At 43.2% G+C, this 27,917-nt stretch overlaps 1 protein-coding gene across 1 annotated transcript in view; it reads left to right on the forward strand.

The window, feature by feature from the left end:
- Window positions 1-17,890: 17,890 nt before the first annotated feature.
- The window catches only part of LOC142152940 (proton-coupled amino acid transporter 1-like), a 46,454-nt gene continuing 36,427 nt past the window's right edge, over window positions 17,891-27,917 (forward strand). The window contains exons 1-4 of the mRNA XM_075210094.1: window positions 17,891-18,014; window positions 22,338-22,491; window positions 24,288-24,378; window positions 27,492-27,580. Coding sequence (XP_075066195.1) covers window positions 22,343-22,491; window positions 24,288-24,378; window positions 27,492-27,580 — 329 coding nt within the window. The 5' untranslated portion in view covers window positions 17,891-18,014; window positions 22,338-22,342. The remainder of the gene's footprint in view (window positions 18,015-22,337; window positions 22,492-24,287; window positions 24,379-27,491; window positions 27,581-27,917) is intronic.

The raw sequence follows: 27,917 nt of genomic DNA on the forward strand, positions 1-27,917 counted from the left end.
ATGTGTCTGAAGAAGTTGGCGCTGTGGATATTCTAGCTTTCCTCAAGTCCCTTTTCCTTCATCTCCTTCCAGATCTCTCTGAGGATGATTGTCTTATGGACCGGGCTCATTGTGCCTTGAGAGCTAAGCCTACCAAACTTCTCGGGATATCATCGTCCGTTTGTACTACTTTCGAACCAGAGACCCTATTCTTTATGCTACCAAGGACCAACCCGTGGTCTCTTTCCGGGACATGGACATTCAGTTATTCCAGGACCTTGCTCCTTCCACCATACTAAAACAGAGGGACCTGCAACCAGTCACCAAGATTCTCCACCAGCACAAGATCCGATACCACTGGTGTTTCCCATTCCAGCACCAAGTCTCTGCTGCCAATTCATCTCACTTTGTTAAAACATTGGATCAAGGTCAGAGTCTTTTGGCCAAGCTGGGTATCCCTCTCAAGTCAACAGCTCCTCATACTACGCCTCCTCAGGCCCAACACCCGGCACTTCCGCAGTCTGAGTGGTCCAGGTCCTCTAGACGATGTCTTCGGGATGCAGACCCTCCTTGATTTGTCTATACTGGGGAAAGTTTTTCTCTTTATTTGCTTCCCCTTTCAGGTGGACTGCCAACGTTAGTTGGAACTCATTACCCTTCTTGCTAATCTAGGGTTCTGTCATGGTCACTAGGATTCTCGACCCAGAATTCTGTCAATAGTTGTCTAACGCAGCGGCTGGTCTTCTCCAGGGGACCCCGCAAGAGGGTATGGGTATAGCGGCTTCCACTGCGCAGGTTGTGGCCCTCAGGAGAGTGTGGCAGGGTCAACAGACATACAGCTATAGAGAGAAAGTAGAGGATATGGCAAACTAGGTAATAGGAGGCGATGAGGTGCTCTGGGGATTGCAGGTAGTAACACTGGAGTAGAGGAGATGATCTGCAGATGGCAATAGAGGTAATAGGAGGAGATGAGGTGCTTTGCGGATTGCAGGTAGTAACACTGGAGTAGAGGAGATGATCTGATGACCTGCGGATTGTAGATTGCCACAGATGTGGAGATTAGGTTATCTGACCAGCAGGTAAGAAGATAGGAGACGCTGCGAAGAACAGCGGATGGCAGGTATTACCACAGACATGTTGGTAAGGTTATCCGGCCAGCAGGTGGGATGATAGGAGACGCTGCTATGAACAGCGGATGGCAGGTTGTCACACGCCGGTCCCATAGGTAGGTGCCGGCGCTGTGACTTTCCCTTTAAGAACCATGATTCTGCTTGCTTCTGCCTCAGAGACATTACTTTCACAGGTGTTCCTGGCTACTGTGATCTGGACCTCCTCCTGAACCTCATTGGTCCTGGAGCATTATATTAACCTCCCATGGTTATGGGCTCATATATTTGATAAAATAATGGCCCATGCTAGGTTTTGTTTCCTCATTGACGGTGTCCGCTTTGGTTCCTTGACTGGTCGACAAGCTTTAGCCCCAAACTCTGCGAGGCGCCTCCGAACAGTTTTTAAAGAAACGTTGGCTCCTGCTTCCTTCCACATCATCATCGCATGTTTGGCTGGCAATTTTCGGTTCTCAGTTGCAATTTTCTTGAGCAATCTGTCCTGTCCGTGGGTAGTTTTATGACTGCTTTTGCAGTTGAACGCTTTGTGGGCATTACTGGTTCTCCTAACTTCAACTTCCTCTTAATTCATTTTACACTCTGAGGTAAAAATTTAGCAGCGTGTGCAATTCGACCTGCGTTCATACCAGAATGTTGAAGTAAAACTTCTATTTCTTGTTTTTTTAATGGACGGGTATCCGAAAGACTATAAATCAGACTGTATTTACTATATATTCACTATTTTTTGAGGTATAAATCTTAAAAATACTCAAAAGTTTAAAAACTCCTAATTCATTGTCTGACCACTGTTGGTACTTTATTACAGTTCTATGTAATGTTTAAGTTTTACATGTTAATTTTAGTTGTTATATAAAATACTAATAATAAGTTATTTTTGGTTTGATGCTGTGGCTTACATATAGTATATTATGATTCAATAAATTACTATGGCCATTACCGCTCAAAAAATTACTTGGTTCTTATTTGGTTCAGGGGGAAGTAGCATGGACACATTATACATTTTATTTTAACCATATATAATTTTTTTTATTTTAAACATTATGATTTTATGCATTTTCCTGGTGCTTTGTACAACAAGGGAAATTAACAGGGTGGGCAGAAGACCAAACGTAATACATAGGTTTGTGCCGATGCTTTTTGTTGCACTGCACCAGCAACACCAAATCAGTGTGCGACAATACTGTGCATGGTGGTCTTGTGTGCTTTAAATGCCAGGGCTGAATTTTAGTTCCAGTCCAGCCCTGCCAGTTGCTAATATGAAGAGGCAACAGCCGGCAGCTTCTCACCTCTGAAGCTGTAGCGCCTCCATGTTGGTCATGGCCTGAGGACGTGGCGCTGAGCTATGATGTCACAGCCCAAGAATAGAAGATACCCCAGTGCCCAGCCCCAGCCTCTCTCCACACCAAGTAAGAAGCCAGGGAGCCGGGCGGGACTGAGGGAGTGGGAGAGGCTGGCGCACATTACCGTATGTGTTACTTTTCATCTCTGCTCCACCGAGTGTAGAGGGATCATAAGATCCCTCCCTCTCACATGCAGTATCGCCTCCTCAGAAATGTTTGTGCGCATGCCCGAGGTTTTCGGATGGGGCACGCGCACATGGACGTTCAAGACCGCTGTGGATGGCACACCAGTCTTCGGGAGAGAAGAGAGAGGGAAAAGGTGAGTTTGAACTTCGTAGGAACAGCAGTTTTTCGTGACTGCTATTCCTGTTAAAGATTTTTAATAAATACTCGCAATCTTTCAATCCTTCTCTTTGCGAAAAGGATTGAAAGGGATCGTGTTCAATAATAAACATGCCTCTTATTTACTAAAGGGATTACAACTAGTTTGTGACATACATTAATCTCAGAAGATGGTTGGAGAAAGAGGCATGGGGTTCACATATCTTCCTCTATATCCACTTCCTGTGATACAGTCAGACCCCTGTATAATCTAGGCAAGGGATATGAGCTTGGTTGCAAAGATAACCTTATAGGCAATGTGTCGATATGGCTTATATACTATATATGTGATAATAAATAGATGGTGTACGTACAGAAGTTTCATATGACATCAATTTCCTAACCTATACATAGGAGACACATTTAACAAACCTTGATAGGTCTTCCTATAATGATAGCAAGTATCTCCTTAATGCTATGTATTGTACATTTCTCATGGGGATTACATACATGTATTCATAGAATGACCTGTGCTGAGTACTTACAGCAGTGTGCATTAGCTGTGCAAACAAAGCACTTACCATTCATCCTGGCCTGGTATGTGTTTGAAGTGTTCAAGTTATATGTTCAAGTGTGCGTTTGGGTCCTGGATGGCTGTGCCAGATTGTGCAAAAAGCATTTTACATAACCTTTCAAGACCATTTTGATCATTTTAACTAGTTCATGCCCATGACTGGATATTACTATTTCTATTAATGTGAAATTATAACAAGGGAGTAATAAAATGAAGGAATAAGTCCAACGGGTGGATTAGTGTTGGGTCAGCCTTGGGGTGCCAAAGCATCTAAAACTTGTAATGTATGTCCAGCCCTCAGCAAGACTAAACTGTTTTAAAGATAATCCCTGGATCAAAGTACATTTAATCATACTTGACAACTCTCCCGGAATTTTCGGGAGACTCCCGAAATGCGGGTCGGACTCCTGGGAGAGCAAGCAAGTCTCCCGCATCCGGCAAATACCTGGCCAAAATAACGTGATTTGTGGTGAATCGCGTAATTTTGGCACCCTCCCCCACATAACAATAACATTCCCGACGCGGGGACGGGGCCAAAATGACGCACATTATCGCGCTCGCCCCCCTCCCGCCCTATAGGTAAGCCCCCTGTCCGGGATCTCCCAAACTTCAGTGCTTAAAAGTAGGCAAGTATGCATTTAATTAAACAAAAACTTATACATAAGGTAGATCAGCATATTCCTTGGAAGAACTACCATATGATAATGAGTTTTAGAACCTATAGTAGAAAAGTACATTGGTACTTTGGGAGAGCTAAACAGAGAACTTCTTTACAAAATGTAGTGAGAGAAGGACAGTCTTGTACCTTATGCAAAAGAATCCTCAATTCTTTCAGCTATATAGAGACCCTTTCAAACAAGGTAAATGTAAACTCTGAATATACCATATACCTTTGACTTGCATCAACTACTCCATAAGAGACAATTCTAGGTTTGAATTTACCAGTAAAATGTTAAGAACCAACTAAACTTCCTAATAATTTTAAATAAATTCACTTTAATACTGCATTTTATTATAACATTTAATAAGCACTAGTGGAGATTAGATTATTATTATGTTATACCTTTCTTATGTATTTTGAACACTAACAATAAGAATATCTCTGGCAGGTTCATAGTCAGCAGCGCCCCCTGCTGGAATACTTTAATTACACACTGTAACTTTTTAGGAAGACAAAGGTAACTGTAACTGTGCTTCAGGTATATCAGGTGCGCACGCAGGGGGGGGGGTTTCCAGTTCTCTAGAAACCCCTCCCTGTACTCAGATCACCACTACCTATCAGAAGTAGTGAACACATCACACTCCACCTAATCGCCCCTCAAAGAGAAATGATTCTGCCTGCAAACACCCAGCCTGTTGTGCGAGGTCATCTTGTAGACTTTATCTGGTCTTCCTTGTTGACAGTGCGTTTCATAAGCCGAACTTCCCGTTTCGGCTCAGGGTGTGGAACACATACTCAGGGCCGGATTAACCTGAGGTCTAACTGGGCTATAGCCCAGGGGCCTCGCGCATCCAGGGGGCCCTTCAAAGTCCTCAGCAGCATTATTGATTGGTCCGGGGGCGGGGGCGCCCCCAGCCCGATTAATGCTGCTGAGGACTGTCACTGCAGTCCTCCGTCCCCGGCGCTCAGTACTCTGCTTACTGAGGAGATCTCCTCAGTAAGGAGCTTCCAGCACGCCAGGGACGGAGGACTGCAGTGACATGTAAGCGCTTGGGGGGGCCCTCACGTGGGATGGGGGCGGCGGTTGGCTCACATTGGGGGCCTCACGGGGGAATGGAGGCGCCCTTAGCCCAGGGGCCTCCATTCCCTTAATCCGGCCCTGCACATACTCAACGTTGCTTTGCACACGCTTAGTCGAAACAGGAAGTTCGGCTTTTGGATCGCACAGTGCGTTCCAAACAACAAGAAAGACCGGATAAAGTTTACAAGACGCCCTCACGCCCAACAACGACGCAAAACAGGTAAGAAAACTGCTCTTATTGGAGCACAACAAACCTATTCCATTCACCCACACTAATTAGCCAACAGCACATAGAAATAAAGGACCACAACACCCTATATTAACACCATCCACAAACATACAGAATACAGACAGACATTGCACAAATACTTGATAGCTTATTTGTACACTGAAACTTAAAGTTGATATTTGCGTGCTACATGAAAAAAACAGACAGTATTTAACTTGTATGCAAAACAGAAAACTAATTTGCACCCCTTGCATTGTAACATGGTTTTGTCCAGGAGACTTAAATAAGACACTTCTTAATTTACGATCCTTCATGAATCAGGCCCTATGTCTTTATTTCCCACTGTCCCAGATCACAAGAGAGGGAATGAGCTCCTGGTCAGCAGGCTGACAGCTCAAGTGGTACATGACACAACAACGTCTCCTACTTCAGTTTCTCTGCAGATGCAGATGAGTCAGCACATTATTTTGACATTTGGGCTGGTCTAAAAGAATAGCCCAAAAATCGTGACAGCTCTGCCATAAAATGAACTACATATTCCATGAGGAAGGCCATTATCGGCAATTACATCAAAGTACACAGACTTCTGTGATGGTGGATTCCAGTGGGGATTAATTAGTATTGTTTGAGGAACATGTACACAATGATGAGGGTGAATATGATGACAGTGTACACTGCTAGAGCTGAAATCTAGCCAAGAGAAGCTACCTGATGCTGGTATGCTTGGCAATATTTTAGGTAGAACGGCATCTTGGCAATTTTATGTTTTTCTACATTAAACATTCGCCTTTATTAGAGCAGGTTTTTTTTCTTTAAAAAGGTACAAGCTTTTTATTTTCATTTTTGTTTCCCTGACTTAAAACCACTATGCACTTGAACATAGGCTTTAGCACATGAGATAGAGGGATTAGTATCATCATGACTGAGACTAGAGAGTGACAACAACAATGTCACCCTTCCTGTATGAGCTATGGCACAGAAGAATGTCATTGGAGACTTTTAAGAACACTGACAGCCCTATTATTACAATTTCTGTTTCAGCACTGAAGCCTTCCACCTCTCCTGTTTCTGAGTGAGCTATGGCACAGTAAAATGTAACTGCAGATTTAGACCAAGCCAGCCAGCCCTATAATTTCTATTTCAGCAATGAGAATTAGCAATGAGAATTAGCAATGGAGCAATGGAGCTCTCCTCTTTGTGTGTTACCTATATAACACAATAGAATGTGACTGCAGAATTACACCAAGCCTGCCAGCACTAGGATTTATATTTCAGCCATGACAATTAGCAATGGAGCAATGGAGCTCTCCTGAATGTCACTGTAGACTTTGTTGAACGCTGCTACCTCCTCCTCTTTCTATTCTATCTATGTTGCTGCCCAACTGCTCTACAGACTGTGCTACCCCTTCTGTGTCCCTCTGTGAAGTGGCGCTAGATCGCCATGGAGGGCAGTACTTATAGATTTCAAAACTCGCGAGATCCGACGAAGTAACAATGACATTTTGACTCGCTTTCAATTCCGAAAAAGCGCGAAAGTATCGAGCCGGCTCGGTACTCGGATATGTTAAGTTCGGGTGTGTTCGGTTCTCGGGGAACCAAGCCTGAGCATCTCTAATATAAACAGCATCAGAACTATAAACAATACAAATAAGTAGGGATGAGCGCGCTCGGATTTCTGAAATCCGAGCCCACCCGAACGTTGCGGATCCGAGTCGGATCCGAGACAGATCCGGGTATTGGCGCCAAATTCAAAAGTGAAACTGAGGCTCTGACTCATAATCCCGTTGTCGGATCTCGCGATACTCGGATCCTATAAATTCCCCGCTAGTCGCCGCCATCTTCACTCGGGCATTGATCAGGGTAGAGGGAGGGTGTGTTAGGTGGTCCTCTGTGCTGTTTAGTTCTGTGCTGTTTAGTTCTGTGCTGTTTAGTGCTGTGCTGTGCTGTTTAGTGCTGTTTAGTGCTGTGCTGTGCTGTGCTGTGCTGTTTAGTGCTGTGCTGTTTAGTGCTGTGCTGTGCTGTGCTGTGTTCTGCAGTATCAGTCCAGTGGTGCTGTGTGCTGTGCTCTGTCCTTCTGAGGTCAGTGGTGCTGCTGGGTCCTGTGCTGTGTCCTGTTCAGTCCAGTGGTGCTGTGTCCTGTGCTCTGTGCTTCTAAGGGCATAGTTATTTCCCCAATATTCCCCTGTGTTTAAAAAAATAAAAAAAAGTTTTTTTTATAAAATACCAAAAACTACTTTAATATTTTTTAATTACCACAAAATTTTCACAACCAATCCTGCAGTATAAGCCCATTGGTACTGCAATATTACCAAGTTCACACATTCAGCAGTAAAAGTCCAGTGGTACTGCAATATTACAAAGTTTACACATTCTGCAGTATCAGTCCAGTGGTGCTGTGTCCTGTGCTCTGTCCTGCTGAGTTCCGTAGTGCTGCTGGGTCCTGTGCCGTGTCCTGTTCAGTCCAGTGGTGCTGTGTCCTGTGCTCTGTGCTTCTAAGGGCATAGTTATTTCCCCATTATTCCCAAGTTTGTAAAAAATAAAAAAAAAGTAAAAAAAAATAAAAAATAAAAAAAAAATAAAAATATATAATAATTATAACCAAATTTGCAAAACCAATCCAGCATTATAAGTCCATTGGTACTGCAATATTACCAAGTTCACACATTCTGCAGTATCTTGTGCTACATATAATGGAGACCAAAAATTTGGAGGATAAAGTAGGGAAAGATCAAGACCCACTTCCTCCTAATGCTGAAGCTGCTGCCACTAGTCATGACATAGACGATGAAATGCCATCAACGTCGTCTTCCAAGCCCGATGCCCAATCTCGTAGTACCGGGCATGTAAAATCCAAAAAGCCCAAGTTAAGAAAAAGTAGCAAAAAGAGAAACTTAAAATCATCTGAGGAGAAACGTAAAGTTGCCAATATGCCATTTACGACACGGAGTGGCAAGGAACGGCTTAGGCCCTGGCCCGTGTTCATGACTAGTGGTTCAGCTTCACCCACGGATCTTAGCCCTCCTCCTCCTCCCCCCCCCTACAAAAAATTGAAGAGAGTTATGCTGTCAGCAACAAAACAGCAAACAACTCTGCCTTCTAAAGAGAAATTATCACAAATCCCCAAGGCGAGTCCAAGGGTGTTGGTGGTTGTCAAGCCTGACCTTCCCATCACTGTACGGGAAGAGGTGGCTCGGGAGGAGGCTATTGATGATGTAGCTGGAGCTGTGGAGGAACTTGATGATGAGGATGGTGATGTGGTTATTGTAAATGAGGCACCAGGGGGGGAAACAGCTGATGTCCATGGGATGAAAAAGCCCATCGTCATGCCTGGTCAGAAGACCAAAAAATGCACCTCTTCGGTCTGGAGTTATTTTTATCCAAATCCAGACAACCAATGTATGGCAATATGTAGCTTATGTAAAGCTCAAATAAGCAGGGGTAAGGATCTTGCCCACCTAGGAACATCCTCCCTTATACGTCACCTGAATAACCTTCATAGTTCAGTGGTTAGTTCAGGAACTGGGGCTAGGACCCTCATCGGTACAGGGACACCTAAATCCCGTGGTCCAGTTGGATACACACCAGCAACACCCTCCTCGTCAACTTCCTCCACAATCTCCATCAGATTCAGTCCTGCAGCCCAAGTCACCAGCCAGACTGAGTCCTCCTCAATACGGGATTCATCCGAGGAATCCTGCAGCGGTACGCCTACTACTGCCACTGCTGCTGTTGCTGCTGTTAGTCGGTCATCTTCCCAGAGGGGAAGTCGTAAGACCGCTAAGTCTTTCACCAAACAATTGACCGTCCAACAGTCGTTTGCCATGACCACCAAATACGATAGTAGTCACCCTATTGCAAAGCGTATAACTGCGGCTGTAACTGCAATGTTGGTGTTAGACGTGCGCCCGGTGTCCGCCATCAGTGGAGTGGGATTTAGAGGGTTGATGGAGGTATTGTGTCCCCGGTACCAAATCCCCTCGAGATTCCACTTCACTAGGCAGGCGATACCAAAAATGTACAGAGAAGTACGATCAAGTGTCCTCAGTGCTCTTAAAAATGCGGTTGTACCCACTGTCCACTTAACCACGGACATGTGGACAAGTGGTTCTGGGCAAACGAAGGACTATATGACTGTGACAGCCCACTGGGTAGATGCATCCCCTTCCGCAGCAACAGCAACAGCTGCATCAGTAGCAGCATCTACAAAATGGCTGCTCATGCAAAGGCAGGCAACATTGTGCATTACAGGCTTTAATAAGAGGCACAACGCTGCCAACATATTAGAGAAAATGAGGGAAATTATCTCCCAGTGGCTTACCCCACTTAGACTCTCATGGGGATTTGTGGTGTCAGACAATGCCAGTAACATTGTGCGGGCATTAAATATGGGCAATTTCCAGCACGTCCCATGTTTTGCCCACACCATTAATTTGGTGGTGCAGCATTACCTGAAGAGTGACAGGGGTGTGCAGGAGATGCTTGCGGTGGCGCGCAAAATTGCTGGACACTTTCGGCATTCAGCCAGTGCCTACCGCAGACTAGAGGCACATCAAAAAAGCTTGAACCTGCCCTGCCATCACCTCAAACAAGAGGTTGTGACGCGCTGGAACTCCACCCTCTATATGCTGCAGAGGATGGAGGAGCAGCAAAAGGCCATTCAGGCCTACACAGCCACCTACGACATAGGCAAAGGAGTGGGGATGCGCCTGAGTCAAGCGCAGTGGAGACTGATTTCCGTGTTGTGCAAGGTTCTGCAGCCATTTGAACTTGCCACACGAGAAGTCAGTTCCGACACTGCCAGCTTGAGTCAGGTCATTCCCCTGATCAGGCTGTTGCAGAAGCAGCTGGAGAAAGTGAGGGAGGAGCTGGTAAGCCATTGCGATTACAGCAAGCATGTAGCTCTTGTGGATGTAGCCCTTCGTACGCTTTGCCAGGATCCGAGGGTGGTCACTCTTTTAAAGTCAGAGGAATACATTCTGGCCACCGTGCTCGATCCTCGGTTTAAAGCGTATGTTGTGTCTCTGTTTCCGGCGGACACAAATCTACAGCGGTGCAAAGACCTGCTGGTCAGGAGATTGTCCTCTGAAGAGGACCGTGACATGCCAACAGCTCCACCCTCATTTTCTTCCACATCTATGGCTGCGAGGAAAAAGCTCAGTTTTCCCAAAAGAGGCACTGGCGGGGATGCTGATAACATCTGGTCCGGACTGAAGGACCTGCCAACCATTGCAGACATGTCTACTCTCGCTGCATTGGATGCTGTCACAATAGAAAAAATTGTGGATGATTACTTTGCTGACACCATCCAAGTAGACATGTCAGACAGTCCATATTGTTACTGGCAGGAAAAAAAGGCAGTTTGGAAGCCCCTGTACAAACTGGCTCTATTTTACCTGAGTTGTCCCCCCTCCAGTGTGTACTCGGAAAGAGTTTTTAGTGCAGCGGGGAACCTGGTCAGTGAGCGGCGAAGGAGGTTGCTTCCTCACAACGTTGAAAAAATGATGTTTATAAAAATGAATAATCAATTCCTCAATGAAGTACAGCACTGCCCTCCAGATACTACAGAGGGACCTGTGGTTGTGGAGTCCAGCGGGGACGAATTGATAATGTGTGATGAGGAGGAAGTACACACTGTAGGGGGAGAGGAATCAGAGGTTGAGGATGAGGACGACATCTTGCCTCAGTAGAGCCTGTTTAGTCTGTACAGGGAGAGATGAATAGCTTTTTTGGTGTGGGGGCCCAAACAAACCAATCATTTCAGTCAAAGTTGTTTGGTAGGCCCTGTCGCTGAAATGATTGGTTTGTTAAAGTGTGCATGTCCTATTTCAACAACAGACCTCTCAACTGCAGCTCATCCCTCCTCTGCGGGGATAATGTCTCCTGTGCTCTGACACGTCACTCTGTGTACTCTCAGCCTCAGGATCTGACACTACAGCTACCATGCCTCTTGTAGCAGCCCTCACTCCAGGGCCTCTTCCATGTGCAGTGTCCCCCTCTCTCTTGGGTTCACTATAGTGGCATGGAGTTCTCCCCCTCATCCAGGGCACACATTCCTTGCCCTGGCTCAGTCACCACGCTCAGACTTCCAGGCAATGCTGGGGGAGCCTGGGAGCTTCCACCCCAGGTCCCCAGCTACAACTCTCCTCTCCTGTGTCTTCTCTCTCTTTCTGACACTTTAAAGATCGTGCCTTTAAATGAAAAAGTCAGTCTTCATTGCACGACTATGTGCAAGTGCAACAGGGACATTTTTTTGGGTTTACAAAGTCAAACAATAACACTACGACCCTGTCTGTCTGGGGTCTGTCAATGACGAATTGTCTGGAGCATGTTTTGAGGAGGTATTGTGGCCCCGGTATCAAATTGGGTACCGGGGCCACCCCACTATGCAGTCCAGATACTTGTTTGGTGGAATTCCGACACGTGGAGGGTTTTTTAATTATATTGTGGCCTCGGTACCAAATTGTGTACCGGGGCCACCACACTACGCAGTCAAGATACTTGTTTGGTGGAATTCAGACCAGTTGAGGGTTTTATTATTATATTGTGTGGACCACTCTATCTATACCACACTACAACTCTATACCACTCTATTTCCTACTTTAATTCTATTTAATTCTATTTCCTACTTTAATTCTATTACTAATTAATTAACATAAAGAGGAACAAAAAAAAACAATTTTACCAAAAGTATAATATGACTTAGACTTACAAACACTACACTTGAAAGATCGTGCCTTTAAATGAAAAAGTAAGTCTTCATTGCACGACTATGTGCAACAGGGACAGTTTTTTTCTTTACAAAGTCAACTAATAACACTTGGACCCTGTCTGTCTTTAACATACTTAATGGGATCTCAATGACGAATTGTCTGTAGCATGTTTGGAGGAGGTATTGTGGCCCCGGTATCAAGTTGGGTACCGGGGCCACCCCACTACGCAGTCCAGATACTTGTTTGGTGGAATTCTGACACGTGGAGGGTGTATTTATTTTATTGTGGCCCCGGTATCAAGTTGGGTACCGGGGCCACCCCACTACGCAGTCCAGATACTTGTTTGGTGGAATTCTGACACGTGGAGGGTTTTTTAATTATATTGTGGCCTCGGTACCAAATTGTGTACCGGGGCCACCACACTACGCAGTCAAGATAGATAGATGCGTATCATAGATAAAGTACATTCAGTGGTGTGGGGCAAATTGAAAAATATTCAAAATGCACTGACATTATCAAAAACAAGAGGTTGTCACACGCTAAAACTCCAACATGTATATGATGGAGAGGATGGAGGAGCAGCCGTATGTGTAGTGTAATGCAGACCTGTTGAAGGTTTTTTATATATTTTATTGTGGTGCCCAGTGCCCACTCCTCTAGGCAGTCCAGGTACATTTATTGGTGCGATTCATAAAAGTTCAGGGTTTTTAATATATTGTGGTGACCCACTCCTCTACGCAGTCAAGGTACATTTATTGGTGCGATTCATAAAAGTTGATGGTTTTCTTATTATATATATTGTGGTGACCCACTCCTCTACGCAGTCCAGGTACATTTATTGGTGCGATTCATAAAAGTTCAGGGTTTTTAAGATATTGTGGTGACCCACTCCTCTACGCAGTCCAGGTACATTTATTGGTGCGATTCATAAAAGTTCAGGGTTTTTAATATATTGTGGTGACCCACTCCTCTACGCAGTCCAGGTACATTTATTGGTGCGATTCATAAAAGTTCAGGGTTTTTAAGATATTGTGGTGACCCACTCCTCTACGCAGTCCAGGTACAATTATTGGTGCGATTCATAAAAGTTCAGGGTTTTTAATATATTGTGGTGACCCACTCCTCTACGCAGTCCAGGTACATTTATTGGTGCGAATCAAACAAGTTGATGGTTTTCTTATTATATATATTGTGGTGACCCACTCCTCTACGCAGTCCAGGTACATTTATTGGTGCGATTCATAAAAGTTCTGGGTTTTTAATATATTGTGGTGACCCACTCCTCTACGCAGTCCAGGTACAATTATTGGTGCGATTCATAAAAGTTCAGGGTTTTTAATATATTGTGGTGACCCACTCCTCTACGCAGTCCAGGTACATTTATTGGTGCGAATCAAACAAGTTGATGGTTTTCTTATTATATATATTGTGGTGACCCACTCCTCTACGCAGTCCAGGTACATTTATTGGTGCGATTCATAAAAGTTCTGGGTTTTTAATATATTGTGGTGACCCACTCCTCTACGCAGTCCAGGTACATTTATTGGTGCGATTCATAAAAGTTCAGGGTTTTTAATATATTGTGGTGACCCACTCCTCTACGCAGTCCAGGTACAATTATTGGTGCGAATCATAAAAGTTCAGGGTTTTTAAGATATTGTGGTGACCCACTCCTCTACGCAGTCCAGAAAGATACCTTTTTGCAACGTTTTGGACTAATAACTATATTGTGAGGTGTTCAGAATACACTGTAAATTAGTGGAAATGCTTGTTATTGAATGTTATTGAGGTTAATAATAGCCTAGGAGTGAAAATAAGCCCAAAAACTTGATTTTTAAACTTTTTATGTTTTTTTCCAAAAAAATCCGAATCCAATACCTTAAATCCGAACCGAGACCTTTCGTCAAGTGTTTTGCGAGACAAATCCGAACCTCAAAAATAACGAAAATCCGGATCCAAAACACAAAACACGAGACCTCAAAAGTCGCCGGTGCACATCCCTACAAATAAGTGCCATAAATATCAGACAAGAGCCCTAGGCACCAGGGTAGTGCAAACTGTTGTGTACTGACATTAATCTAATTGTCTGTAGAGTAATTGCACTAAGTGTTATGCTGCCACTTAGTAAGTTCTAGGTGGAATGTGGATGCCGTAAATGAATAAAATTGACTGCACAGCCAGAGCAAGTTATACATTTGGAATGTGGTGTTTGGGTCTGTGGTTCAGATATTGTGGCATGTAAAAGACCAGTAGATTTATTTGTAGCTGTGCACAATTTTGTGAAGTGAAACTTCTCTGCTGGCACTTTGTGGCAAGCCATCACAAAAGGCAAAGAAGTTTCATTTAAAACACGCCTACCTGGCACACACTCATTTGTTTTGTTTGTCAGCACTTGTTTTTGCAGATGTGCACATGCACAGTGGAACTTAAGGTCTAGACTTGGGCTTTCAGTTCCACTAATGTGGAAATAAATTAAGGGTTAAATAAGTAAATGCCAATAACAGAGCAGGTATTACGGCAGCATGAGTACCGCTGTGATACTTGTTAATTTGGCATAACCGTGCAAACTTTCGGAAGAGACCCCCCTCCAGAAATCCTGCGTTTGCCCCTGTATATCCTGTGATAACCTTACAATAAGTTCCTGATCGTACCATCCAGACTAGAAGGGTGGACTCCAGAAAAATAGCCAACATAAATGCAATCAAACTTTTTTGATCAGTCTACTTTTTATAACTTGTAATCAGAACCAGATTTTAATGCATCACTAACCTAGGCTAAACTTGTTGCCCAGAACACCTCTCCTATGATGCGTGATCATTCTAACATTGACATCTCCCAGCAGGGGGGCAGGGCTTCACAACACAAATCGCATCATTAAACCCCCCTTTTCCCCGGGTTCCCCCGAGATTTGAAAGCCTACCTGACATACCTGAATAGCTACATGCATCCCTAGTAGAAAGGTACCTCACTTATATAGGTTGATATAACTTATCATTTTCCTGAGTACAAATATCCAACTACATTATAATGACTTCCATGTTTTCACACATGACAAATCTACATTGAATTGCTCCAAAGAGCCACATATATAAATATAACATAAGAAAAGCATATATTATTATGATATGGACTAACAGCTGTATGAAATAAGGGTACCCCTGTTTGCTTAGGTGATAGACTTTTACAGTGTACCCACTTCCTCCTATTAAATATTTATATTACATTTTAGCATCTGGTGATCAGACAATAAGTACTGAATATAACAGTTTGAAAGAGGGGACCATTCTCTTTCAAATGAGAGTACCTAATTTTTCTAGGGCAGGGGCCAACAGAGATCTTTTAAAAATCTTTTTTTTTTGCTTTGTGATCACCAGACAAAGGGGCACCCTACGAGAAGACTCCCATCTTTTAAATAAAGGTGCTTTTTTACTTTGAAGCAATTATATGTGCTGGATAGGAGCTCTAAACAGATCCCCACTTTGCCTTCTATTGAAGTAGATTTATTCTCCTATCTAAATTAATGTTATTATTAAAATCATCATCATTTATTTATATAGCGCCACTAATTCCGCAGCGCTGTACAGAGAACTCATTCACATCAGTCCCTGCCCCATTGGAGCTTACAGTCTAAATTCCCTAATATAGACACACACTCACACACAGACACAGACAGACAGGGAGAGACTAGGGTCAATTTTTGATAGCAGCCAATTAACCTACCAGTATGTTTTTGGAGTGTGGGAGGAAACCGGAGCACCCGGAAGAGACCCACGCAAACACAGGGGGAACATACAAACTCCCCACAGATAATGCCATGGTCGGGAATCGAACTCGTGACCCCAGCGCTGTGAGGCAGAAGTGCTAACCACTAGGCCAAAATGATCAGTAGGTAATAAATAAGAACAACCTCACTTGAAAGAAAGAGGCAACACCCCATGTCCAAACATGTTTGCCCCAAGTGTTCTACAGCCATAGATAGAGAGACAGAGTTCCTAATGTTCCTCCCCAATATTTGACTTTTTATTATACTTGTTGCCTAGGGGCATATGCATACAATGTTATTAATGGTCTCCTATTTCAGCAGTACATAAAATTCCTCTGATAACGGTGGGCAGTGATCAGCTGTTTTTGTTTTTTTTTGGAAAATAAATAGAGGTAAATCATCTTCTCTTTCCCTATGATTGGTCCAAGTTTTAACTAAATCCAAAGTCTGACCAATCAGGATGTTTTTTTACAGTGTTCAGAATGCTGTTTGGTTCATTATTTGACTTCTGGTTTAGAAATGTTTCATATTGTCTTTTGCTTAATGAATGCACATTCAGATACAAGTTTTGCATTGTTATTGGTCCATATTTGGGAGTAAACATACAACTTCAGTTTTGGCGCCACAAGTAATGTCACTGAATGCTAAGATGTGTTCTTATAAATATTGGTTTAACCCACAGAACGGCCACTTTGTGTAGGAGACAGAGCCCTTTTACTATGAAATGACAGCTTTTATTTCAGCTAGACAAGTGAGTCCCTGAGAGCTGGAATCCTGGATCTCATTGTTCCTTTTTTGTGACTCTATTTCTCATTCCATGTTAAAGGAATTGCAGGCGCTGCATTGGCGTTGAAGAGGGATAAGGGAGGATGGCTGCTCTGTGGCCCGACGCAAGTGACATGAAGAAAGCTGGGAGGACAGTGAAGTCCGTCCTATTTTTCCTACACCTGAGAAGTATAGGTAGCAGCGCAGTGAAAGGAGGGGAAGAGACAGGAGGCAAAAGGTGAGAGTATTCAAAGGAGAGGGGGGAGAATGTTATTAAATATATTTTTTCAATGAGGTTGGTAAATTTTATTAGCCTTGCACGCCGCTTGTCTGCCAAATACAAGTTGAAAAGTGTTTAATAATGCTGTGACTAAAACATTTTTGCCCAATACTGTGGTTCTTTATTAGCACACTGTGTGGGAAGCCAGTTGGTCGGCATATACCCCTTATAGCAAGTGACCGTAATGTAATTCGCCAACATCACGAAAGTTTCAGCTTATCCGAGACTTGCACAAACAGCATAACACTATATACACTCTAGACTTAACACTATATAATTTGGCTGTGTGATCCGTCCATGTTTATACAGGATGAGAAGTGTGTAATGCCTGTCGCTCTCCCCCTCCCCCATTTGTGGTTTCAATTCTACAGAGTGCATACACATTGCAGAATTGGAACAACATTGTTCCATCGTTGAACGAGATTTTCAAGTTTGAAAATCTCAATCAATGAGTTTATGTGCCCTGGAACGATTATCGTTCATCGTACAGTGTTTGAAAATTAGATGATAAAAGTCACAATGGATGTTGTTGCAACTTCAGATGAGAGACAAGGGGAGAGTGGGGAGAGGGTGGAGGAGCTGGAGATGGAGAGAGACTGGAAACAGACTAGAGAGGCAGAAAAAGCGAGGGAGGGGGAGAGAGATGCATCCACTGTACACAGAATAACATGTACTTGTGCAATTGTTTGATAATTACAAAGAGAATAATTTATTATCTAGGACAACAAATTCCCAAAGGCAAATAATTAAGATCTGTGATTGTCCCTAAAAATTTGGGTCAGCAGACAGCTAAGATGATTAGTTTTTTTCCTGCTAGGGATATAACATAATGACTGTGTTACTCTGCCAAAAATTAGATAAATGATGTGGATATCTTAGAGAACATGAAATAACAAGGTCTGCAGCTAATTGCAAACGACAGATTAAACCTTAGATCAGCCAAACCAGAGAATGTTCTCCTTTAAAAAAAAACAATAAAGTTTTATTGAATCACGAAAACTAACAGGAAAAAAAAGAGGCAGGCGTTGCTATGGTGACGGCCAGCCGATGTGCAGCTCACGTGACTTCTGTGGCTGCTGGATGTCATGATGCAGCCAGAGGAAAGCAGGAAGTGTCCTGGAGCAGCTGTGTGACTGCAGCACCCGGCATGTAACGTCCGTCCCGGAGAGTGTCCTACTCATAGTGTGAGTACAGGGGTAAGGGCTAGTAGGGTGAGGGTGTGAGTACAGGGGGTGAGGGCTAGGAGGGTGATGGTGTGACTACAGGGGTGAGGGCTAGGAGGGTGATGGTGTGACTACAGGGGGTGAGGGCTAGGAGGGTGATGGTGTGACTACAGGGGGCGAGGGCTAGGAGGGTGATGGTGTGACTACAGGGGGCGAGGGCTAGGAGGGTGATGGTGTGACTACAGGGGGCGAGGGCTAGGAGGGTGATGGTGTGACTACAGGGGGCGAGGGCTAGGAGGGTGATGATGTGACTACAGGGGGCGAGGGCTAGGAGGGTGATGGGTGTGACTACAGGGGGCGAGGGCTAGGAGGGTGATGGTGTGACTACAGGGGGCGAGGGCTAGGAGGGTGATGGTGTGACTACAGGGGGCGAGGGCTAGGAGGGTGATGGTGTGACTACAGGGGGCGAGGGCTAGGAGGGTGATGGTGTGACTACAGGGGGCGAGGGCTAGGAGGGTGATGGTGTGACTACAGGGGGCGAGGGCTAGGAGGGTGATGGTGTGACTACAGGGGGCGAGGGCTAGGAGGGTGATGGTGTGACTACAGGGGGCGAGGGCTAGGAGGGTGATGGTGTGACTACAGGGGGCGAGGGCTAGGAGGGTGATGGTGTGACTACAGGGGGCGAGGGCTAGGAGGGTGATGGTGTGACTACAGGGGGCGAGGGCTAGGAGGGTGATGGTGTGACTACAGGGGGCGAGGGCTAGGAGGGTGATGGTGTGACTACAGGGGGCGAGGGCTAGGAGGGTGATGGTGTGACTACAGGGGGCGAGGGCTAGGAGGGTGATGGTGTGACTACAGGGGGCGAGGGCTAGGAGGGTGATGGTGTGACTACAGGGGGCGAGGGCTAGGAGGGTGATGGTGTGACTACAGGGGGCGAGGGCTAGGAGGGTGATGGTGTGACTACAGGGGGCGAGGGCTAGGAGGGTGATGGTGTGACTACAGGGGGCGAGGGCTAGGAGGGTGATGGTGTGACTACAGGGGGCGAGGGCTAGGAGGGTGATGGTGTGACTACAGGGGGCGAGGGCTAGGAGGGTGATGGTGTGACTACAGGGGGCGAGGGCTAGGAGGGTGATGGTGTGACTACAGGGGGCGAGGGCTAGGAGGGTGATGGTGTGACTACAGGGGGCGAGGGCTAGGAGGGTGATGGTGTGACTACAGGGGGCGAGGGCTAGGAGGGTGATGGTGTGACTACAGGGGGCGAGGGCTAGGAGGGTGATGGTGTGACTACAGGGGGCGAGGGCTAGGAGGGTGATGGTGTGACTACAGGGGGCGAGGGCTAGGAGGGTGATGGTGTGACTACAGGGGGTGAGGGCTAGGAGGGTGATGGTGTGACTACAGGGGGCGAGGGCTAGGAGGGTGATGGTGTGACTACAGGGGGCGAGGGCTAGGAGGGTGATGGTGTGACTACAGGAGGTGAGGGCTAGGAGGGTGATGGTGTGACTACAGGGGGTGAGGGCTAGGAGGGTGATGGTGTGACTACAGGGGGCGAGGGCTAGGAGGGTGATGGTGTGACTACAGGGGGCGAGGGCTAGGAGGGTGATGGTGTGATTACAGGGGGCGAGGGCTAGGAGGGTGATGGTGTGATTACAGGGGGTGAGGGCTAGGAGGGTGATAGTGTGAGCACAGGTGACAGGCAAAGATTAATAATGTGATAGTGTGAGCACAGGGTAAGTTGTTTTCTAACGAGTATTGGTGCAGCTCACAAAAGAACTGCTTACACTGTGAATAGAAGACAGGTCCAGTTTAATATTTTAATAATTTTGATGTTACATAAGAATATAATGGTCAGTAAAATAACTAAGGGTAAAAATATATACGGCTATCATTTGCATATTTTTATTTATTTTTTTAAAATGTAAATACTTAAGATAACTGAAAAAAAATCAGTAATGAATTATTGCATGTTTGCTTTTGCTTAACCAGACTTAAGAGATGATGTGTGTGTAAATATGTCACATTCTTGCTTTGTGGTTTCTGGAAATTGACAATTTTGCACATATTTCAGTCAGATAATACTGGTTTCCAAGTTCCCTTTATTTTTAGTTAAATACAGACTGCTCACATTGTGCAATCACCAATATGGATGTGTAGTATTTATCAGACATTGTGTGTGATCTGAGATTTGCTGCTTGTTTAATAAATGATTGCATTGATTTCATCTATTCAGTGAATATATCAGTGATGTATATAGAGCCAATTACTGCAAGTGGACCTATTTCCAGAAATGAACGCTTCCAGATTAGAACACAGTAATTCTTTTTAAGTATTGCGAATGCAGATGCCCAGTATCCGCAGCTCCTCAGTGTCTTCTTCTGGCACTTAACTCACGAATATATTGATCACATTTGGTGTTGGTCTATCCATGCTCCAGTTCTGGTTGTGTGGCTCCTACATTTGTCTGACAGGCTAGCTATTTTTACATGACTTTTTGCAATATATCACACTCGTTATGCACATTTGCACCATAGGGTTCAAAGATGTAAAAAGTAATATTAAAGTTATTCAGAGAGGACTGGAAGCGCATTTTTAAGAACTCTTTCAAAATGTCAATGTCCTAATCACACTGAAATACTGGTGAACCTCTTAAATAGAATGTATGCAGCCCTTGAAAACTGCGTAAGATGTGGCCCTCTACATCCCGACTGTTCAGAGAGAGGAGATATCCTCCACACGTTTTGGTCATGTCCAGTATTACAGCCCCTGTGGAGTGAGGTATTCGTTTTACTTACTGCGATCTTCCGTCGGCCGTTCCACCCATCACCTGAATTGGCTCTTCTACACCATTACCCAGTTTTAATCCCGCAATGGGACAGATATATGATGGCCACGGTCCTTATAGCAAGTAGAGCGGCTATTGCCCAGGCATGGAATCAACCTCTCCCACCACCATTGTCAAAGATTATCTGCAAAATAATTTTCAGGTTCGAAATGGAAACTCTATGAATGCCTTACTGTACGGCAGCTACCTCCACTAGTGAGGCGTGCTTGGCAGAGGGAGCACAAACACGAGCCTCACAACAGAGCAATAATGATATTCCCTCAAGCCCATAGGCAGTAGTCGGTCAGCGTGTCCTATTGATTTGTCTAGATGCTTGGGTAAGCACGCGGACTGTACCAGGGATTATGGTGCTTGTCTTCATGTTTGTCCCTTTGCTGTAACATACTAACAAATTTCAGATAAGTGACCATTTGTCTAAATTTGTATTTAATGATCTATTGCTGTGTTCCATACCCACTATGTACCCCCTCACTCCCCTCCCCCAATTAAATGTCTTATCCCCTCCCTTTTCTTTATTTTCTGTACCCCTTCGTAAAATTTGATAAAACTTAATAAAAACTCAAAGTAAAAAAACTTTTTTTAATTATTATTATTATATTTATTAATATTTAGCGTTCCTGTATTGCCATAATGGTGAGTATGTTTTGTTGGAGGGTCCAGGGAAGAGATGGCGAATGATGACATCATTGAACCAGTGTGACATGACGTCACAGAGCGTGCTCTGAGGGGATGGGAGAAGGGCACTAAAAGTGCCCGATTTCCCCCACCCCTTCACATACAGACTTGGGAGCACCCTCCTTTAAAAGATGGGATTCCCCATTTGGCCCTTTAAAAGTTATCTTCTGGTGATCGTGTGTGATCCTAGATAAGCTCTGAGTTACAAGGTTAACATTCAATCAGACATTATACCTTTCATTGAGTAACAGCAGCTTAATGAGAAGGAACAGAAGGAAGTTGCTGTTATGCAATGAAACCCGTAAGCACTGATTGAATGTTACCTTGTATCTCTGAGCTTGTTTAAGATTAGCCTGGTGAGTATATTCTTTGATCACTGTGACTGGTGAAAATGGATTATCTGAAGGATAAACTTTTGGTATTCTGAAGCTTACAGAGACCCGACACAAGGAGACCCACATTGATTACATCTGAGTGTGGTTACTTTCTTCTCATACATCATCGTTACATACAGGAGGAATATTGTATAGTGATGTCAAGAATCTATGCAAGTTCCACAGCTGCTAATTGTTAGACTCCACTTCCGGATTGCCTGGTGAGGAACTCCGTGTTGTGTTATCCCTGGAAGGAGCGATCATTCTGGGAACTGTACACTCAGTCAGGACACCGTCACAATGAACAAGAGTTCGGTTCTCCACGACATTTCTACAATAGTCTGTTCATTTAAAAATGTGGGGTTGTGCTTCTGTACCGTAGGTCACTTGGCCCCAGAGCTGAAAGTTATGGACACTTTAGCTACTGGGTTTTAATAAGTATTCTTGTATTTCCAGGAAGCATGGCTACCACCAGGCTGCTAAATGACACGTACAACGACTATAGCTCCACAGAGGGTAGTCCGAGCGAGGAGAGCTCCCGGGCAATCGGCAGTGCTCCCAAATACAGACAATATGAAAGGCTGGGAGAACAGAGTAGCAGCAGCACCACGTGAGTTCATAGTTAATGGACTATTATCCTCTGGTTTTTTCTTTTCCTAGTAGTGTATTTATAAAGACATAACCATATCATGTTCCCACTGCTCAACTTCTCTTTCCTTTTGTAACAGCGTAGCAAGAAAATGTCCCCAAGAAGGGGTTTGAGAGCATTTTTTTTATTCTTTGTATGATTAGGCAATAGGCTTACCTTCACTTGTGTCTACTCCTTGTATACAGATGGAAGGCTATTCTGTGGGGACACAGGAGATCAGGCACGGTCAGCACCTATAATATAACTTACAGCATAGTACAAAGACAATGCTGCTTCACCACACTAAATAAAAAATGAAATTGCAGTGCAAATAAAGTCCATCTAATATACATTTACTTTTTTAATTACACACTGACTGCATGTTATGCATTTAGTAGGAGTTGTTTATGAAAACTATAGGAAAGTAAAAGATGTTGCCAATGACATTGTAAATATTATTTTCTAGTGTTGTTTAGAAGATGAACAGGTGATACCACCTACCATCTTTTTTTCCCTTTATGGCAGATTGTATATACATCCCCCCCCCACCCCCCACACATTTTTTGCTGCTCAGGTATGCCTTGGAAACTGTGTGATATTCCAGTATCGCTTAATACCTGGCCTGCAGTTGTACAATGTATATAGGTGAATGTGTAAAAATAAATAAATAAAATAAAATCTACATCCAGTCCAATAGTGGTAGGGGGATTTTCTTATTTTTATACTACCGGAATGCTCTCTGAATCTCAACCCGCTGCTATTCGTAGTATGTCACCAGCATTAGGACTTATGTTACCCCTTGGAGTTTAATTTACATTTAAAAGAACAAGTTCATACACCAGTAAAACCACATTGACACGCAGTTGTTACTTTGCCTTTTTGCTCTTGTTCACTGAGGTCAATTAACGTCAGTGAGTATCTGTCAACAGGAAGCTTTGTGGAAAGCATGACAGTCATGATGTGCAGGAAGATTGTATTGTGATTAATTCAGATAATTTTAAATGTGCTATGTACATTTTTTGCTTTAAGTGCTAGTTTTATATATGTACACACTTTGTTGGACTTCTGTGTATTTTGCACATGTCGAAAGTAACCAGATGATAGTCTCAGTGTACTCTGAACACATTAAAGTTTATTTAATACATCAGTGCGTGTAGAACACATAGTTGTTTAAATATGAAGTTTTTTGGTTTTTTTTGCAAGAGTTTCTGCACCTATGGACAAGTCTGGAGTTATCGCTTTTGGCATTGTAACACTACTTGCATGGTGATCCTCTTTAGCATTGTCTGGTGAATGTCTGCTAAGTAGTGAGTTTCATCAAAACTGAAGCAATGTAGGTTATATGTACAAATGTACTAACAACTAAAATAAGAGAGAGAGGTGATCATGCGTGCTTGTATATCACACACATTTCGCCGGTGTCTCCTCAGTGAGCAAATGGAATCACCACTCACTCGCTCCAGGATCAAAGGCGACAAGTACTGTAGCCAATCAGATACTAGCTTTCTTTAGTCTGATTACACTAAGCTTGTTGCTATGGGTTACAGCACATTGTACAATGTTATGTATTAATGCCAGTAATTACTCTGATCTCACATGAGTGAAGCCAAGGAGGTTTCCTTAAAATATTGAACTGGTGCCCTAATGAAAAAACACTGCTAAATATTAGCAATAGAATGGTGCAAATGTACATTTGATAAGTCCTAAATATAAGTGTTGTAGTATAAAGTCTATTCTCCCTTACACAAGGGCTAAGAAATTGTCTCTTCCCATTGCAGATGGTTCCAGACATTGATACATTTGCTGAAAGGGAACATTGGAACCGGTCTGCTCGGACTGCCGCTGGCTGTGAAAAATGCAGGGATTGTGGTATGTATCATACATATAAGGTCACGTCGGGCAGGCGGTAGCTGTAACATTATGATCTCGGTACACAGCCAAATTGTTTCCATTTATTTAGTGCCCTGAGCCTCCTCCATTGTCTCCTCAGCCTTGCTGACAAAATCCAGCTTGGAGATAGTAAACCTTTGGTGGTGTATGCCATAAAAACTTTCTGGATAATCGTAATAAGAACACATTAATGTACATTAATGTATATAAAACCATAATATGTTACTTAACTATAGGTTTAAAAGGTTTTCATCCCTGACACTTTATATTTTTATGTATGAACAATGTTATTACTCCATCTTATTGCAATCACTGTGCAAAATATGTACGTGAAGGAAATCCAACTCGTCTAGGACTATTATTTTATTATCTATGAATGTCTAGTAACCTCTGGATAGAACCTATTGTGGCCAGAGAACCGTCTTTCTCTACAAATCTATATTAAAAGGATCTTTAATCTGTCCATATCTGCACTTATTCTGTAAAGAGCTGTTTTATTATTTCTATCCCTGTTGTATGTATGCACTGTGAAGCACTGTCAATTCTTACACACCTTTGACAATATTAATATATTTTCCCTTTCTGTTTATCTAATGTAAATATTCGGGGATGAATGTATTTACAAAAAAAAACATTAATTGGTTTACATTTTGGGACTAGTAAGTCTCTGCTTGTGGAGCTCAGCATTTACTAAGGTCCCATTATTTGCCTTCTCTTCCCCAGAATCCCTTGATCTCCTCCACAAGTTCAGCTCCGTTCTATAATCCTTATAAACTTGGTTGGGTCCTGACTTAGTGGCCCAGGGTGTGGGGGACATTATGTGTGTGAGCTACATTGTCATTGGGGCCATAGTCAGGTCCTAAAAATAGTAGAAGAAAAAAGAGGTAGCAGACACAACCCCTAAATCTGATCATAGTCGTTGGCACAGATGAATAATATAAAGCTATATCTTGTATAGACATAACACTGTACTAGGCACGCCAAGATTACAGTCCATTTTTATATAACTGAGAGACAACATTTTCTTTTCTTTCTTAGCGATCCTTAGCCACAAATACGTTATCACCATCTTATGATCTAATTACCTGTCTAATTTTACACACATTGAAGAGAGCTACAGAAATTACGATGTCTTCAAAGTTCAATTACTTTTATTGAATTCAAATCACTCAAGACACAAACACTTTCCCTTTTCTTCAAGCTGCTATTAATATGTTTAGTATATTAGTTTGCTGTCATTTAACAACCATGGCAACTACGGTCATTTAACATGTTCCGTAGGGAGCAGAGATCCTTTGGGATGTTCCCCCTTCTCGAAGCTCTCCTCAAGAACATACTTGAGTGCTGAGAGGCAAATGCAGAGAGATTTTGCAAAGTGAATACTGAGTTATAGTTAAGCCAGGTTTGCGGACTGAATCAATATTCATGACAATGCACCTAGTACCTCTAGCTCTTACTGAATTTCTTAATATTTCATATTTATTGTTTCTGCAAAGCAAAAACAGAAACATCCTAATTTGAAATGTATTTATTTTTTGTCTTGGTAACCACATTTCCTTTGCGTATGTTTTGCATGACCACAATGCTGACTCTGAGATGCTGCTCATATTACATGTATAATGGACATAATATCTCCTTTCATTTACTGAGGGGCTTCTGACGAGGTTGTCTGGAGAGGTAGAAAGCTTTGTGTTCTGTTCTGTTTGTGCATCACTCGGCTTTGATGAAAATTACACGATCATCTTTCGATTTCTGGTTATGAATGTCTCCTCCAGCTTTTTTCATCATCAAACAGCGTTTTAGTTCTGTTTGTGTTGCTAGGCAACAAAGTCACTGAACAGAACTGCTATAGAAGCAATTAGACCCTGTTAGATCTTATGTACAAGTTTTGGGCTTCCATAGTTCATCATCATCATCATCATCATCATTTATTTATATAGTTGGGGTTATTTATTGTCTCCAAAGGGCAAATGTGCAGTACCTCATAGCAACCAATCAGGAATGAGCTTTTAGCAATATAATGTAAATTAACCCATTTAATGCCACCACAGTAGAGTCTATATGCATGTCCCACACTTAGAGGGCCAACAACATAGAATAAGGCTGGGTACACACTACAGAAAATTTCTCCCTATGCGATATCGTTAATGATTTTACCAACGACTGAAAGTCCCGATCAGCATGCTGATTTATGTGTACACTCTATAGACATTTTACACCATTTACCTTCAAGTCTGTGCTCTTCATCTGTCATATCCATCATCTGGAAATAATGTGACTCTGTAAACTGTATAGAGATCTGACTACACTGCTGGCCGTGAGTGTGTACACAATCAATATTGGACCTATCCGTCGTTTATCATGTGATTGGCCCTATAATCAGGTGACAAACCTGTAGTGTGTACACAGCCTTAGAAGCAAAGCAAAAGCAAACAAAAAACAGGTTCAGATTTGCACTTTGATAAACCCATGCTGCTCTGCAGAGGGGATTTCCAATGTGTGGACAGATTTAGAGTTAGTAAGGGGGGCATGTCCTTGCTCAACTCTAAATTGCAGGGTAAAATAAAGCTGTCCAGTCTTTGTGTGCTACATGCAGAAACAGTCAGTATATCCCCTGCATGCAAGAGAATAGCTGCATTGCCTCATGGTTTGTCCAGGAGCAAAGTTGCACCTTTCTTGTTATTTTTGTTCTTTTTTTTTTTAACCCTAAATCACTCCCACAGTGATCTAAGCTGTTGCTGGTGGCTCACATCAAGCTGATGGTACTATATGCTCACACATACCATACCATATAGAAGTCTGCAAAAAAACATAAAAAAGAAAAAAAAAAAAAAAAAACACAGATTTCGCGTTTCCGTTTAATGTCCATCCATTGAAGAGATATGTACTTGGCATAGAATTGTGTAGTATTTAATTTACAGATATCTTGTAATGATATTGTTCTACTGTTGGGTGTATGAGGAGTACAAACATGTTCCACAACAATATAAACCTCTCTTGATTCTTGCTGTAGATATACATTTTTAGATTGTCTGTTCTAGCTTTGAGATATCTGTTATTGATATAAAATGAGGGAATTTTCCATCTTGCAGTTGGGTCCCCTGAGCCTGGTTGTTATGGGAATCATTGCTGTACATTGTATGGACCTCTTGGTGAAATGTGCCAATCACATCTGTCAGAGGTAAGGGCTTTCTGCAATATGTAGCGTACACCATCAAGGTGCTGAGCGTCCTAATAGATGAAGGGTTGTCTGCATCTCTCTTCTTATAGCTCGTAAATAAATGGATACCAAAGCTTTATTTATCTTCCTTTTGTATTAGTCTAGTGCACATATTGGGAGATAAATGTTAACAATAGTATTGTTATAGGACTTTATCTAGTTTATATGATGGTACTAGGAAGTCTGCTTGCAGAGCTCACTTTTCAGTGCAGTTTCCATAGTTCATTTTCTCTTCTTCATAATCCCTTTATCACTTCCCAGGGTTATATCTAAAAAATCTTATTGAGAAATAATAATC

The sequence above is a fragment of the Mixophyes fleayi genome, chromosome 4 (genome assembly GCF_038048845.1).
Source record: "Mixophyes fleayi isolate aMixFle1 chromosome 4, aMixFle1.hap1, whole genome shotgun sequence".
Classification (NCBI taxonomy): domain Eukaryota; kingdom Metazoa; phylum Chordata; class Amphibia; order Anura; family Limnodynastidae; genus Mixophyes; species Mixophyes fleayi.